At 42.3% G+C, this 12458-nt stretch overlaps 1 protein-coding gene across 1 annotated transcript in view; it reads left to right on the plus strand.

Moving 5' to 3' along the window:
* LOC121197346 (latent-transforming growth factor beta-binding protein 2-like) overlaps nucleotides 1-12458 on the plus strand; it is a 79659-nt gene that overhangs the window by 7755 nt on the left and 59446 nt on the right. Inside the window, exon 3 of the mRNA XM_041060912.1 lies at nucleotides 6647-6911. Coding sequence (XP_040916846.1) covers nucleotides 6647-6911 — 265 coding nt within the window. The remainder of the gene's footprint in view (nucleotides 1-6646; nucleotides 6912-12458) is intronic.

Genomic DNA, 12458 nt, shown 5'->3' on the forward strand with positions numbered 1-12458 from the left:
TGATTTAAACCCGCTGCTGTTGTCTTGCAGAGTGCAGATGAAAGGTGCATCATTCACGTGGAGGAATAAAGTTGTTTTCAGTCTCTTACGCAGTTGGTGATTGACAGAGTGAAACGCGGTAGAGAGGAGTTTCTTTTTGATTGCCTTCCAGCTTTCTTTGGCCTGCTGTGCCGTTCAGGGCCCCATCCCAACCCTAAAATAACTCCTCAAGCAGAAAGTCTTTCTCTCTGTCTTGCTTACCTCTGCCATCCCAAGATAACTATCCCTGCCTTTCTAAACAAAAAGATTTTAATGTACCATGTATCTCTTATTCCATCACACCTCCAGTGCAGAGTGAGCAGGTTTAAAGCCTGCAGCGTGAACACATTGAGAGCCATGTATGTCACGTTAAAGGCTCGGCTCAGCTGTTCAACGTTTTTATGGTTACCTCATTCTGTACACACAAAACACTGGTTGGTTGTATTTAATTAAAGCTCATTTAAAGTCCAAAAGAGGAAATTGGATTTTCATGGATGTGAAAGCATCACAATGTGGGTTTTATGTGAATTAATTGATTAAATTATTTTATGCCCCTAGCAGCATATAAAAACATTTAAATTGACTCTTTTATCACAATTGCACTTTGGGTTTAAACCTGATCCTCTGGGTGTGTCACATTTGATGCTCTTCTTTGGCTTTCAACATGTGTGACGCAGCTGGTAAAGTATCAAGGACATACATGTGTTAACGTTTTCTAACCCCCAAAACAGTACCCAAAAATGCAGGTTCACCATCTTCACCTAATAGATACAAGCCGTCTCGGTTTGCTTTTTGTGACACACAGCAGAGTATTCAAATGTAGTGGCCCTGATCTTACAGTAAGGTTTGTTTTCTTCGTACGGACAAAAACTTATGCTGAACGTCAAGACGTTGGCTCAAAGGTAGTTACACGTCCATTGCACCATGATACATGCTCTAATCTACATAAACCACATGTAGAATGTGTTTTCATTGGCTGAAAAGACTTAGTGTGCATAAACAATGTTTGAACAACTGTATTATTAAAGGTTTTTCATAGTACAGTCTTTGATTTGTCATCATGGGATAGTATATGCAGCTAGAGGTCATGAGTCAGAGCCAAGCACATGATGCAGTGTGCACCATGATCCACCCAGTCACCAGGACTTTCCCAGTAAATACCACTGTTAAATCCATTAGTTTTTCAGCAGAGTGTAGACAGATTGTAGATATGATGAGTCAGTATCCTGTGTGCAAGCCTTTAAGCTACAACATCTTCTATGCAGAGAGTTTACTTCTCAGTTTACTTAATGAAAATTAATTTCATGATGAGCAGGAGTAACATGTCCCTAGTTAAATCACACATCTGCAATTATTCTGCATCATTGATGCATTCAAATCACAGTAAAAATGAAAAAGAAAGAAATTTTATTTTCCCAAAGGTTAAAAAAAAACTTAACAGTGATGAGAACCAAGCCTGAACAGCGTCCTCAGTTTTACAAGAACAGGAGGAGGTTTTTAAGATGCTGGTGTTTTTAGCGACGTCACTGAGCTGGGGTTGAAATTACTGCAACGCAGACAGCCACAGAGCCTTCCTCGACTTTACATGTCGTGTGTGTGGATTTGTGGGGGTTGCACAGTTCACAGTTCAGGGGCATAACACTCCCTTGGCAGCCCTGTGGAGAGTTATGGCCCATTAGACAGATCCTGTAATCAATACACACCCCATCGTCCCCAAACCCCATCATTAACACAGACGCCGGACAGCTCGCTCTCAGTTTGTCTCTTCAAACCAGGAGTGCAGCTTTCTCCACTCCAGCTGGTGCGTCTGTTTGTAGGTTGCAATTGGGTCTTGTTTTAGCCTCCTGTGCCACATGTTTTTCTAATTGCTACCACAGACGAAAGTATGGTGAAAGGAGGTACTACTCAGCGTCTGGACCTAGACATCTTCCTGTGGAATTTCTTTTTTGTTTATTTGTACATCTTTGTTCATGAGCTGTTCATAATACAGAAGTGATGAAGAGAGAAGAAGAACAAACTTGGCCATGTAAATCTGAAAAGCAATCTTCAAGAGCACTTGTTTGTTTCTCTCTCTCTCTCTTTTTTTTTTTTTACAGCATCATGATTCAAAAACATACACAAGTACACATGCTACCGCAGATCTCTCAGCGGAAATGCCAAAAAAAAAAAAAAAAGCAAGACGAGCCTTTATTAACCTACAGTGCAACATTAACAACAAGCAGCCGTCTCCTTCAGTCACACATACGCTCACTGAGGCCACAGTGTTGTTAGGGCAGCCTGTAGTCAACCATATATCATAGCACCCTCCTGCTTAAAGACCATATGGAAGTTGTTGGGATGTGATCCCTCAGGAGGATGGGGTTTGTGGGTTTTTGGTGAACACCACGTCTCACAGAGTCAGCTTTACAAGTTGCGGGCGCACACTCCAGATCCAGATATCCTCCACGGAGCGCCCCAGCATGTGGCTCATTAGAAGCTGAATGTGGGAGTTTGAGGGGTGCGGTGGAGGCACGATATAGCGTGGCTAAAAGTAATGTACACAGTGTCATGGGTCAGATGTAGGTTAACAAAATCCCCCCCCCACAGAGCTGAGGTGGGTTAGGAGAATAAAAACTCCAACTACTGTTTTGGACCGAAAAACCCACACTGTGATTGAAAAATGTGCATCTATGACAGAGGCACCTTAATTTGGTGAAATATTACCCTTGTAAGATTCACCACAAAGAGAAAATAAAGGATCAGTCAAACAGTGTCAGGCTCCCTCCCTTCTGCTTCTGATTAGAACAATAGAGAAGTTTGATTCTGAACTTTTAACGAAGGCATGCAGAGTTACAGTAACAGGAGTTTGTTGTAGGCAGGATAGTTTGCGTTTGGCAGGCCTGAAATGATAGCACTTGCACCGGCAACCATGTGGAAATCACATGTTGTAAAGAGATTACCACTCACTTGAAATGATTAGCATTGAGAGGCAATTGTATTAACTGCTCAATAGACCAATTCTTACTTCTTTAGTGGACAGTGAAGTCGGATGAGAGGTCAATTTTTTAAGCTTGTCTCTCCTTGCTGCCTCCCACAATCATAAACACTTGACCTATTTCATGAGATCTGTTAGGTTCTGTGGTGACTCCCATTGAGAGGCTCCAGCTGTCATCACAGGAGGTTTACCAGACTACAAGTTCAGTCACTCGAGTTTTACAATTGTCTTTGATTTTGCAGTTTTGCGTAAAGTTGCGTCAATTTTAGAACCTATTTTAAAGGGCACATTCAAGGCTTTCAGCCTCTTCACAAGCATTGCATACACGTGCATGTACACACATGTATGATAACAGTTACTATTCACTAGAATACATTCAAAAATGGCCGCGCTGCAACAGCCAATCAGAGCTAGGTCGCTTCAGCCATAATTTCTTATGCCATTTTGCCTTTCATTCATATTTCCTAGCTTCCTGGCTCTTCTTTCAGGGCTTGAAAAGGCCTTCAGTCAAGCCCTTTGTCATATTCTACTAAATTCTAATCTCCGGAGCAGCTCCTAGCCTCTAAATCTCATAATGGCTCTCAGCCTGTAGAGAGTCCTTCCCAAGATTATTGCGATTATGCTTTCATTATCAATATTATTTTCAGAAATGTCAGGTTTCCTCTGGTAGAGCTGTTGACCCGTGTAAAGTGAGGAGATTTCTCTACATGTTTGAGTTATCTCAGATATTGGTTTCAAATTGCCCTTTGCTGAATGAAAGGACTATAAAGATTTGATGGGTTGTATTACATTGAGTCAGAGAGAGGGAAAGGCGAATCTCTGGTGGATTGTAATGGACTGGAAACGAGCTCTAAGTTGGAAATGAGAGTGCAGTGGAGGGGGGACGACAATTTTCCTTGGATATACATGCTGTTGCAGACCTAAGCTTATAACAGGTAACAGTAACCCACTAGAGAAATAATGAACAATACTTACCTCAATAAAGACCCTCGGGTTGTTTTTAATATACAGTATGTACAGAATTGCTTTTGTGATCACTTAAAAACCAACCAAGAACTTATATTATTTATGAAGGGCTTCTTAAACCCCCAAGTGAACTCTATTTGCAGAAAGATGGATATTTGCATGTATCGTAGCTGTCAGGCATTACTCAGGCAGTAAATACCTCCTTAAACTTTTTTGATGAGTATCCTTATGTGGCTTGAGTTTGAGAGGATTTGAAGACATCTAACTCTCTTAAATATGAAGTTAAAGATATTTTAGCTAAGCCCAAAGAAAATGTGGTTTCCATATTAATAATGTGTTTTATTACTGATTCGTCTGGATCAGCATGTTTGTTTGGGAGGTTCAGAGCTGCCAACAACAGTCTAATAGTCTCCTCTTTTCAGATGACTGGATCTGGACACAATCTCTCAAAACTTGGCCAGTCTGTCTCAGCCATAATTAAGGCTGAAGTGGCAATGCCAGGAATGTTTGCCATTTCTCCTCTTTTATTTCCGATGGATTCTCATTTTATTATTACTCTCGCAAAGTAATAATTGCTGCACATATTTGTGAAATGGGTGGAATGCGAGGCAATTAGTTTTAATGATGTGCAAGACAAATCTGTACGACAGCAATTACTGCGACAATGTGTTCAACAGCCCAGAGGCAGGGCCCAGAGACAACACAGACAGGCAGTGACACTGTATGCCGCAGCCACGCAATGGGCTTCATGTGGGCACATGTCAGGCACGGAGTCACTGACCTGTCCACTCTATTGTCAGCGCAGCACATGTTTGTCTGGTGTCAGTTCTGTGCCTCGCAGCTAAAAACGGGTCACACGTCACTCGACTGAACACATATCCCATCTTAAGCCAGCCATGAACCGCCATTTATTGGGTTATTTTTCTGCCCCGTGCTGTTTCTCATTTCAATTCAGACGGTTTATTTGAAGAATGCCGTTTCACACATTACCAAGTTCTCCCCCTGAAGCATAATGTCACTGGAATCTGTGGCCCATTTGATTCACCGCTTTATCCTCAAACTTGAGGTTAAACAGACTCTGGACAAGGAGATGGCACCCAGCCAGCCCGTACTTTAGTTAGACGATGTATTTAACTCCTTGCCAAACAGAGCTCAGGCAATTCCTATTTTATCCCATGATGGAAAATTTGGATCACATACCAAGTTATACAAATCCACAACCGCATTTCTCTAAATGTGTTTGCTTCATCAAAAAAGGGTCTACATTTTCCTCAGAGTAGTTGAAACGAAATGCTTGAGTGAATAAGCTGGTCTAAATAAAATTTGCTTTACCATAAAGCAGAAGAGAGTGGTGATTGTCTGATATTCAATCCTCAATTTGTTAGTTTTTCTCATCATACCACAGGCTGACGATGCGTAATGCAGTGGTCTTTCAATTAACATGTATCATGATCTGAGAAAACCAAAATACAGAGCTTAATTTGGCTCTCAGTGTGGGAACATATCTATGGAAATCAAAGTCTGATGTGACATTTGTTACAAAGCGTTTCCTTCTTTAACTTTCACTCAAGGCTTAAAGAAACATCAAGCGGTCCCGTCTGAGCAGCATTGCAATAACAGGAAGTGTGCAGCAGGTAGAGCGCTGTTCGCACCCAGTGGGGCCCTTTTCGACTGCCAGCACTCCTCACTGCCAAGAGCCATGGCAGCGTTCCTGCCTGCGATCTGTCAGTGTCCACAGCATCTGTGTCAATAGCATTCCATTGCCCTGTTGACAGAGTGCCGCTGTTTGCTTTAGCCACCACAGACCAGTGGCCTGATTTACTGTTTGAGGACAATGTCATAAATCCTCAAGTGCTGTTTACTACATACATTTGTGTCACAAGATCGAGAGCTTATTTACTTTAAATTGCGTGCCACAGGTCTTTCGGTACTTCAAGTATCAGGAATGTGATGAGAGGGTGTGGGGTGGGTTGGTAGAGTGACACAGATTATTTTTCCATGACCATAAAATGACCTCAGTGCTGTGTCTTTGCAGACTATCAAGACATTATGTTCACGTTCATCTTTTAAGTACAGTAAGCCCCTTCAGATTTAGTTTGTTTTTAAAATAAAAGATACAGCACTACAGGCATTTTCTTTGATGAAGTGTCAGCTATTTGCAGTTGGCCTTCAGTAACCAGTTTTTCCCATTCGCTCATTTTTTTATGACCTCTTACTTTTATTACCTTTTTAAGCTGCCTCTGTTACAGTGAAAGCACACACTGGATTCTACATCAGTGACGAAAGGTATTTTTAGGAAATCGCTCCGTACAGAAATGCCGGCGGCACCAAATTGAGCCATGAACCTGATGCACAGGCTTTACCTCAGTAAGAAATTGGATAAGGATTTAATGTAAGTGATCATATACATTTAGACTAAACAGGGCAGTTAAAGGCTCAAGAAATTGAACATGACAGCCCCTCCAGGCTCTCTGCTGAATGAAACAGACAAAAAAAAGGTTGAGAAGTGAAACTAATGGCCTCTTGATTGAATCAATTTGAAGTGAGCCCCAGTGTTGAGATCAGGGAAAGCCATGAAAGAGCAGTAGCAGAAAAGCCATTCCTGCTACTGCTCCTTCATACAAGGGGGGGCACATGCTCTAACGTGACCTGCTGAAAACTTGATCTCCATCTGTGCTCTCTCTTCAGCTGACTGCCAGCCCCCCTGCCAGAACCGTGGCTCCTGCAGCCGACCACATACCTGTGTATGCCGTTCAGGCTTCCAGGGGCCCCGCTGTGAGGAGGTGGCTCCAGAGCAGGTGTACATCCGCGACGGAGGCGCCCTCAGGCGCATTCAACCCGGCACCAACCCTTTCCAGAAACCACGGAGAAGACCCTCAGAAAGACAGGTCATCGATACCATCAAGGTCCAGACCCCACGACCTGCGACCACCAGACAGCCTGTCCACACTGTGTAAGTGATGCAGCTGTGCCTCCCTACTTCCTATTATAGCCAGGAAGATCCTTCAGGGCTTTGCCAAAAAACATTTTAATAGAAAGGTCTTCCATTAACTCTAATTTATTGCCTGGCCACACCAGGAAGTAATAATGGAGGGATTACTTGTAGTGGTAGTTTGTGAACTATTGACTGACTAGCACTGGTTTGTCACAATAGCTCTCTTAGCTTTTTTTCTGTTGTCAACAGATATTAAAGAGGGAAACGCTTACTGTCACTAATTGGACAGTAAGTTCACTCACTCATAGTTAAAATAAGTGTTTACACTTTCAGCTCTTGTTAGAATCTTCATTTTGATAGCTGTGCTTTTTCAGAGCATAGGAAAACTTCTTTTAAATGTGGTGAACATATGTTAATATACAATATTTTGTTTTAGCCACCATTACTGTTATAGATGCAGGCTCATAGAAAACAAATTAACACACTGAGCTGTAAGCATTTATTTAAAGACTCTTGAACAAACAGTAGCTCATTACACTCCTATTCAACACTAGTTGTGTTTATCTTTGCAATAAATCAAACCAGATGACTGGGTTCATATGTTAAATCTTTAATACACTTTAAGTAAAACAAATATCAAGTAAAGCAAGTAAGCTTTGCTACCACAGACTGCCATTCTTGAAAATGTATTAAGGTAAATCTGGAAAATATAGGAAAATATAATTTGATTTACCAGACAGAAGTATTAACCCATGCTATTTGCTATGAAAATAAAGGCAGGAAGATTATATTTTCTTTAGGCTTTGACCGTTTCAGTTTGTTCTTTGATTTATTGGAATAGCTGTGACTATGATGCATCCAGCTAATAATTGCTCAGACTAAGGCCTCTTTCAGTGCATTCAGCAAATTCTCCAAAGACTGCTAATCAGACAAGCCTAATAGTTTCTTGGCTTGAACGTCTGACTGTTTTAGTTCCAATTTTGTTGGAAATAGCTTTTTGGTTTGATTAATCACTTTGCCATGGCTAGAACCATATTCTTGATCAAGGATGTTGAAAGGGAGTAATTGTTTCCGGGAATATTTTGATGGATCGTTATTGCTTACAGGTTCAGATTTATCTTGTCAAATTGTGCTCAAATTTGGATTTAGGCCCAGTTCTTTTCTAATCTGCTCACAGTTGGTTAAAGTGCCATAATTTGTTTGGGCACTGAGGTCATCATTCACTTTTTAGCCAGTTTGTCATCTGGGTAATTTCTCTCCACCAAACCACTCAAACATTCTCAATTACATCTGACATTTATGGTGTTCCTCTTGCTAATTGTGAGGGTCTTGTGTCATTTTGTGCTTTTGCTGGTGTTACGGAATTACATTGGCTGAGCCATCCACATGTTTGTGGTAGCTCGATGAAACTCTACTAAATGCGTTGGCAGATGGTTCATAAAAGAGTTTTTGTACATCCTCCTTCCCAAAACAATTATCCTGGAGTCATAGTAAATTTTCTAATCAATACAAGACCTCTGCAGAGCGCACAGTTGCTGTGCATATGTTTTCTTTGTTCTTGACTCACAGGACATTTTTGCGTCCTGAGTCACATCTGGGACACATAGAAAGAGACGAGGCTACAGGTTCAACAGTGAAAGAAGCAGACAGTGTTCCTGAGTCATAAATGCCCCTACTATGACTGGTCACTTTACCATCATGTTTCTACTGAATCTGACTAACTGTTCCTAAGAGGTGTTGTCAAGTTGAAGATGAGACATTTTCCTGTGCTGCAGTGCAAAATTTCCAAGCACTCAGCTCAGACTAATCCAATTACTAGTTGACAGATTTCCCTGAAATCTTCAGGACAGAATAAAAACTACTGCCAAAATTGTAAAATGTCTTCATTTAAACATTACTCAAAGAATTATTTGAATACTTGACTCTCTTTCATTGGTACTTCCAGGAAGCTGTTTGAGTGCTTGTGTAATGCACATTTAAAGCTCAGCCCTGGTGAACTGCTGCAAATGTTCTGCATTCTCTCGGCCCAGAATGATCTTTTAGGGGTGGAACAGTGTTCCCCCTGGAGAAGTGGTGGATGCAAGTCTTGGTTTCATATATCAGGCTGAGGTTCCACTGTTTCCAAAGCTAGGAAAGCACGAGCAATGTGAGGTCACAGAGAGTGAGAGTCAGATAGAGAGACAAGACCAGTGCCAAGGCTCAATTAAGGAGTAAGAAGAGGAGTGGGGAGGACAGATGCTCAGGCTTAGATAGATCATGTTGGTCTTGCCCCCACTTGAAAGAGCAAAGGCCACCCCATACATGCAGCACCCAGCCGGTCTCCTTTCATTTTTTTCCTACTAGAGAAGGTGTGAGGTACTATATATGTCTTTCTTGGAGCGGACTCGACTTGTTATGTCAGGAGCACCCTCTTACTGACCCAGCCTGTCAAACGGCGCCAAGAACAAGAAATAGTGTAGAGAAGGAATGAGACAGACAAGGAGGGACAGAACAAAAATAATGATAATAAGAGAAAACATCAATCAGAGAAAGCAATTAGTTCAGCTGAACAAGAGAAAGGGGCTGACCAGTTTATGGTCCAGATTCTAGAAAACTCTCTGCTGTCCATACGTACGGCTTGGCTGTACGTATGGACAGCAGAAATTCCACTGTGTGCACTTCAGCAGGCGACAGGCAGAGAAAGTGTGGTGTCTGCTGTTGATTTTAAGAGGTTTGTCAACATCTTGGTGAAGATGATGCTTAACTCAATTTTCAGTAGGCCAGCAAAATTTGTGTGGCTAGACACAGACTTTTTTGATTAGACATTGAGCAACTAAAAGAGATTTTGCAGTCTGGTTACTCTGTTAGAAGGAAGTGTTTTTATTAAACTATTCACCCAATAAACAAATGTGTAGGATTTTAACATTTTCAATTACTAGCAGAATAATCATTGTGTAAACACTCGATTTAACTAGCTGTCTTTTGTTTGGCAAGGCTTCACCATTGGCATGTATCAGATCATCACAGACTTCCTTTGGAGTAGCCATATTTTTATATGCTCACCTTAGTGTCTCAGTGTTTCTTTGCTGTTTTCTCACAACAAACCTTTGTGTTAAGTCAGAATGCAAAGCTAAATTTGGACATATCTTTGCTGTAGCTGGCTCCAGTCTGGGCAAATTACCATCTACCTCTGCCACAGTTCACAGCATGTTCTGTCTGAACATACCTTTATAATGCTTGCTCTACCCCTAGTGGCCATATCTATGGTAACACATCTGTACATCCGAAAGATTAGCCTGTTTAATCTGGACTCACTCTGTATCAAAATCTAACGATGGTAGAAATGTTGCCTGCTCTGTCCAGGTATACCTCTACTATGAAATGTTATTTTAGAGAAAGTGTTTTCTGAACAGTCCCACTGAACAAACCCAGCACATTCATCAGTGACAGCCTTGGGTAAAAGCTTTAGTGGGATGAACAAAACATATGAGCAGCATCCTGTTCGGTGAAAATTTTGAGACATGTGAATACAACTCCATACCCTACTCCCTCTTCTTGTATTCCTGTCTCCGGCCTTCCACCTTTCCTCTGACCCTTTCAACTGTGTCCCAAATGTATCAGCTGCCTGTTCTGTGGGATTTAAACTGTAAAATTGAAAAGGTACATCCTATATGCAGCTGGCAAACAAATAACTGTTTCCTCCTCTGACCTGCGCTGCAGAGCAAATGCGTTTCACTGTAACCCAGCGTTTCCTGTGAGCGCTGTGCTCAGCGGTAGTGAAAGGCTTGTCCCTGTCAGCACAAGATCCTGTAGATCACAGCTGGTCCGTCAGCTCCCAGTATGAAGGTCAGGGCCAGTGGTGAACACTCCTGGCTAAGCTGGAACTGTGATAAAGCATAGAGGACGTATTCACCACCTCCTAGGAGTCCGCCATATCAGCCTCACACCCCTGCCATTCTCTGACATCAGTCCTCTGCAGGAAACAGAGCAGGGCAGAGCAGGATGTGTGTGCAGTATGCGGGTCATCCCTGCAAAGGTCATCTCTCTCTCTGTTCTCTGTTGCATAATCAGAGTCAGGACAGCTGGCAGGTTGTACCTGGATAACAGAACTGTGCACTGATGCCTTCAGTTCAAGTCGCCTTAGTTTGACCCAGATCTTAAATCGATATAAAAATTGATATATTCGCATTTATCATCCCTAGTTCTTTGTTTAAAATGTTTCAGCTTTAATTTCAGTGCTTCAGTTTTTCAAACCATTAGTGAAAGTAACTGTTCTGTACGATTTTGCAGAGGCCAATTTGCTTCAGGGATGATTGCAAATTCAGTCACACCCAGTAACATACTGAGATGTTGAAGGTAAATAAGAACACCCAGTAACACGGAGCAAAAAACCCTTAAGCGGGTGATACACGCGGCTTTCTCTGCATTAACTGTTATGCTTATATCAGCCCCACCGTTTGCCTGGTGACTAATAGGACTGGCGGTTATGTGGCTTGTTGACTCAAGGCTTTGCACATAGCCACACAGCTGTTTCTCAGAGGAAACTGTGGTCGTAGTGGGAGTTCTCCATGTTAATCATGGATCACTGCTTGCTTTCACTCCCACTCCAGACAAACCGCACGACCAGCGCTGACGGGAGCCTCTGTCAAAATCCTCTAGGTGACCTCAGCACCTGTATCGAAATACTGTTTTACTATCATCACCAGTGTTCTTGGTTGTAACGATCACTGAAGAATTTGGGATATCGAGTGTAACAGAAACGCAGAGCTTGAATAAAATATGATCATAAACGTAAAGGCAGGAGTGGAAATTCGCTCAACAAGTTTCTCATAACTTAGTTGAGAGGATAATAAATTAAAAGAGTAGCCCAAATCCCACTGTAGCCTTCCATCTCATAATACTCTTGATGCTTTCGACTTTGATCAGATATGGGTGTTCTTAAAACTAAAATATGTGTCTAAACATTCGGCCTGGGAAAGTTTTCCCACTGTACCACCTGGCAGTCTGCTTTGCTGTTCAAAGAGGACATCATCGTCATGTCTTCCTTTTTGGCTGCTGCCAAAACAGAGGAGGCTTGCAGATGGGGAGTCATGGGCTGAAGTAGAACTGAGGGGTAAAGTGCAGGGTAATTCCCACAGGTTGTATGCGTTGCTCTCACATGAATAGGACTCTATCTCTGTTCTAAACCAGGCATATGACTATGTGCGTCCAGAGCTGTGATTTGTATCCCTGCGTGGGTAGAGTGGGAATGAACTTGAACGGGGTCAGGTTAACTGGCTTTCTGCTTGTGGATCGCAGGCGTGTTTGTCTTGGCGTGCTGGTGCTACAAACTTGACCTTTGCCCCAACCCCAGTCCCTGGTGAGCATTTTCACTTGTGATATGAATGGGATAGGACTTTCCGGAGCATGGCTGGACATCCTCTGCAATGGTTTTGTGATGCTGGAGGGGGCATTGTGTACCTCTGCTACTATGTGTTTAAAATCAACATGGCAGAATGCGGACTCAGCTGTGGAGGCCACCCTGTCCTCAGGTGAACTCTCATGCTGGAAAAAGGCAAGAAAGCGAAATGTTGAACTTTGTGCAGC

The sequence above is a fragment of the Toxotes jaculatrix genome, chromosome 17, assembly GCF_017976425.1.
Source record: "Toxotes jaculatrix isolate fToxJac2 chromosome 17, fToxJac2.pri, whole genome shotgun sequence".
Taxonomy (NCBI): Eukaryota; Metazoa; Chordata; class Actinopteri; family Toxotidae; genus Toxotes; species Toxotes jaculatrix.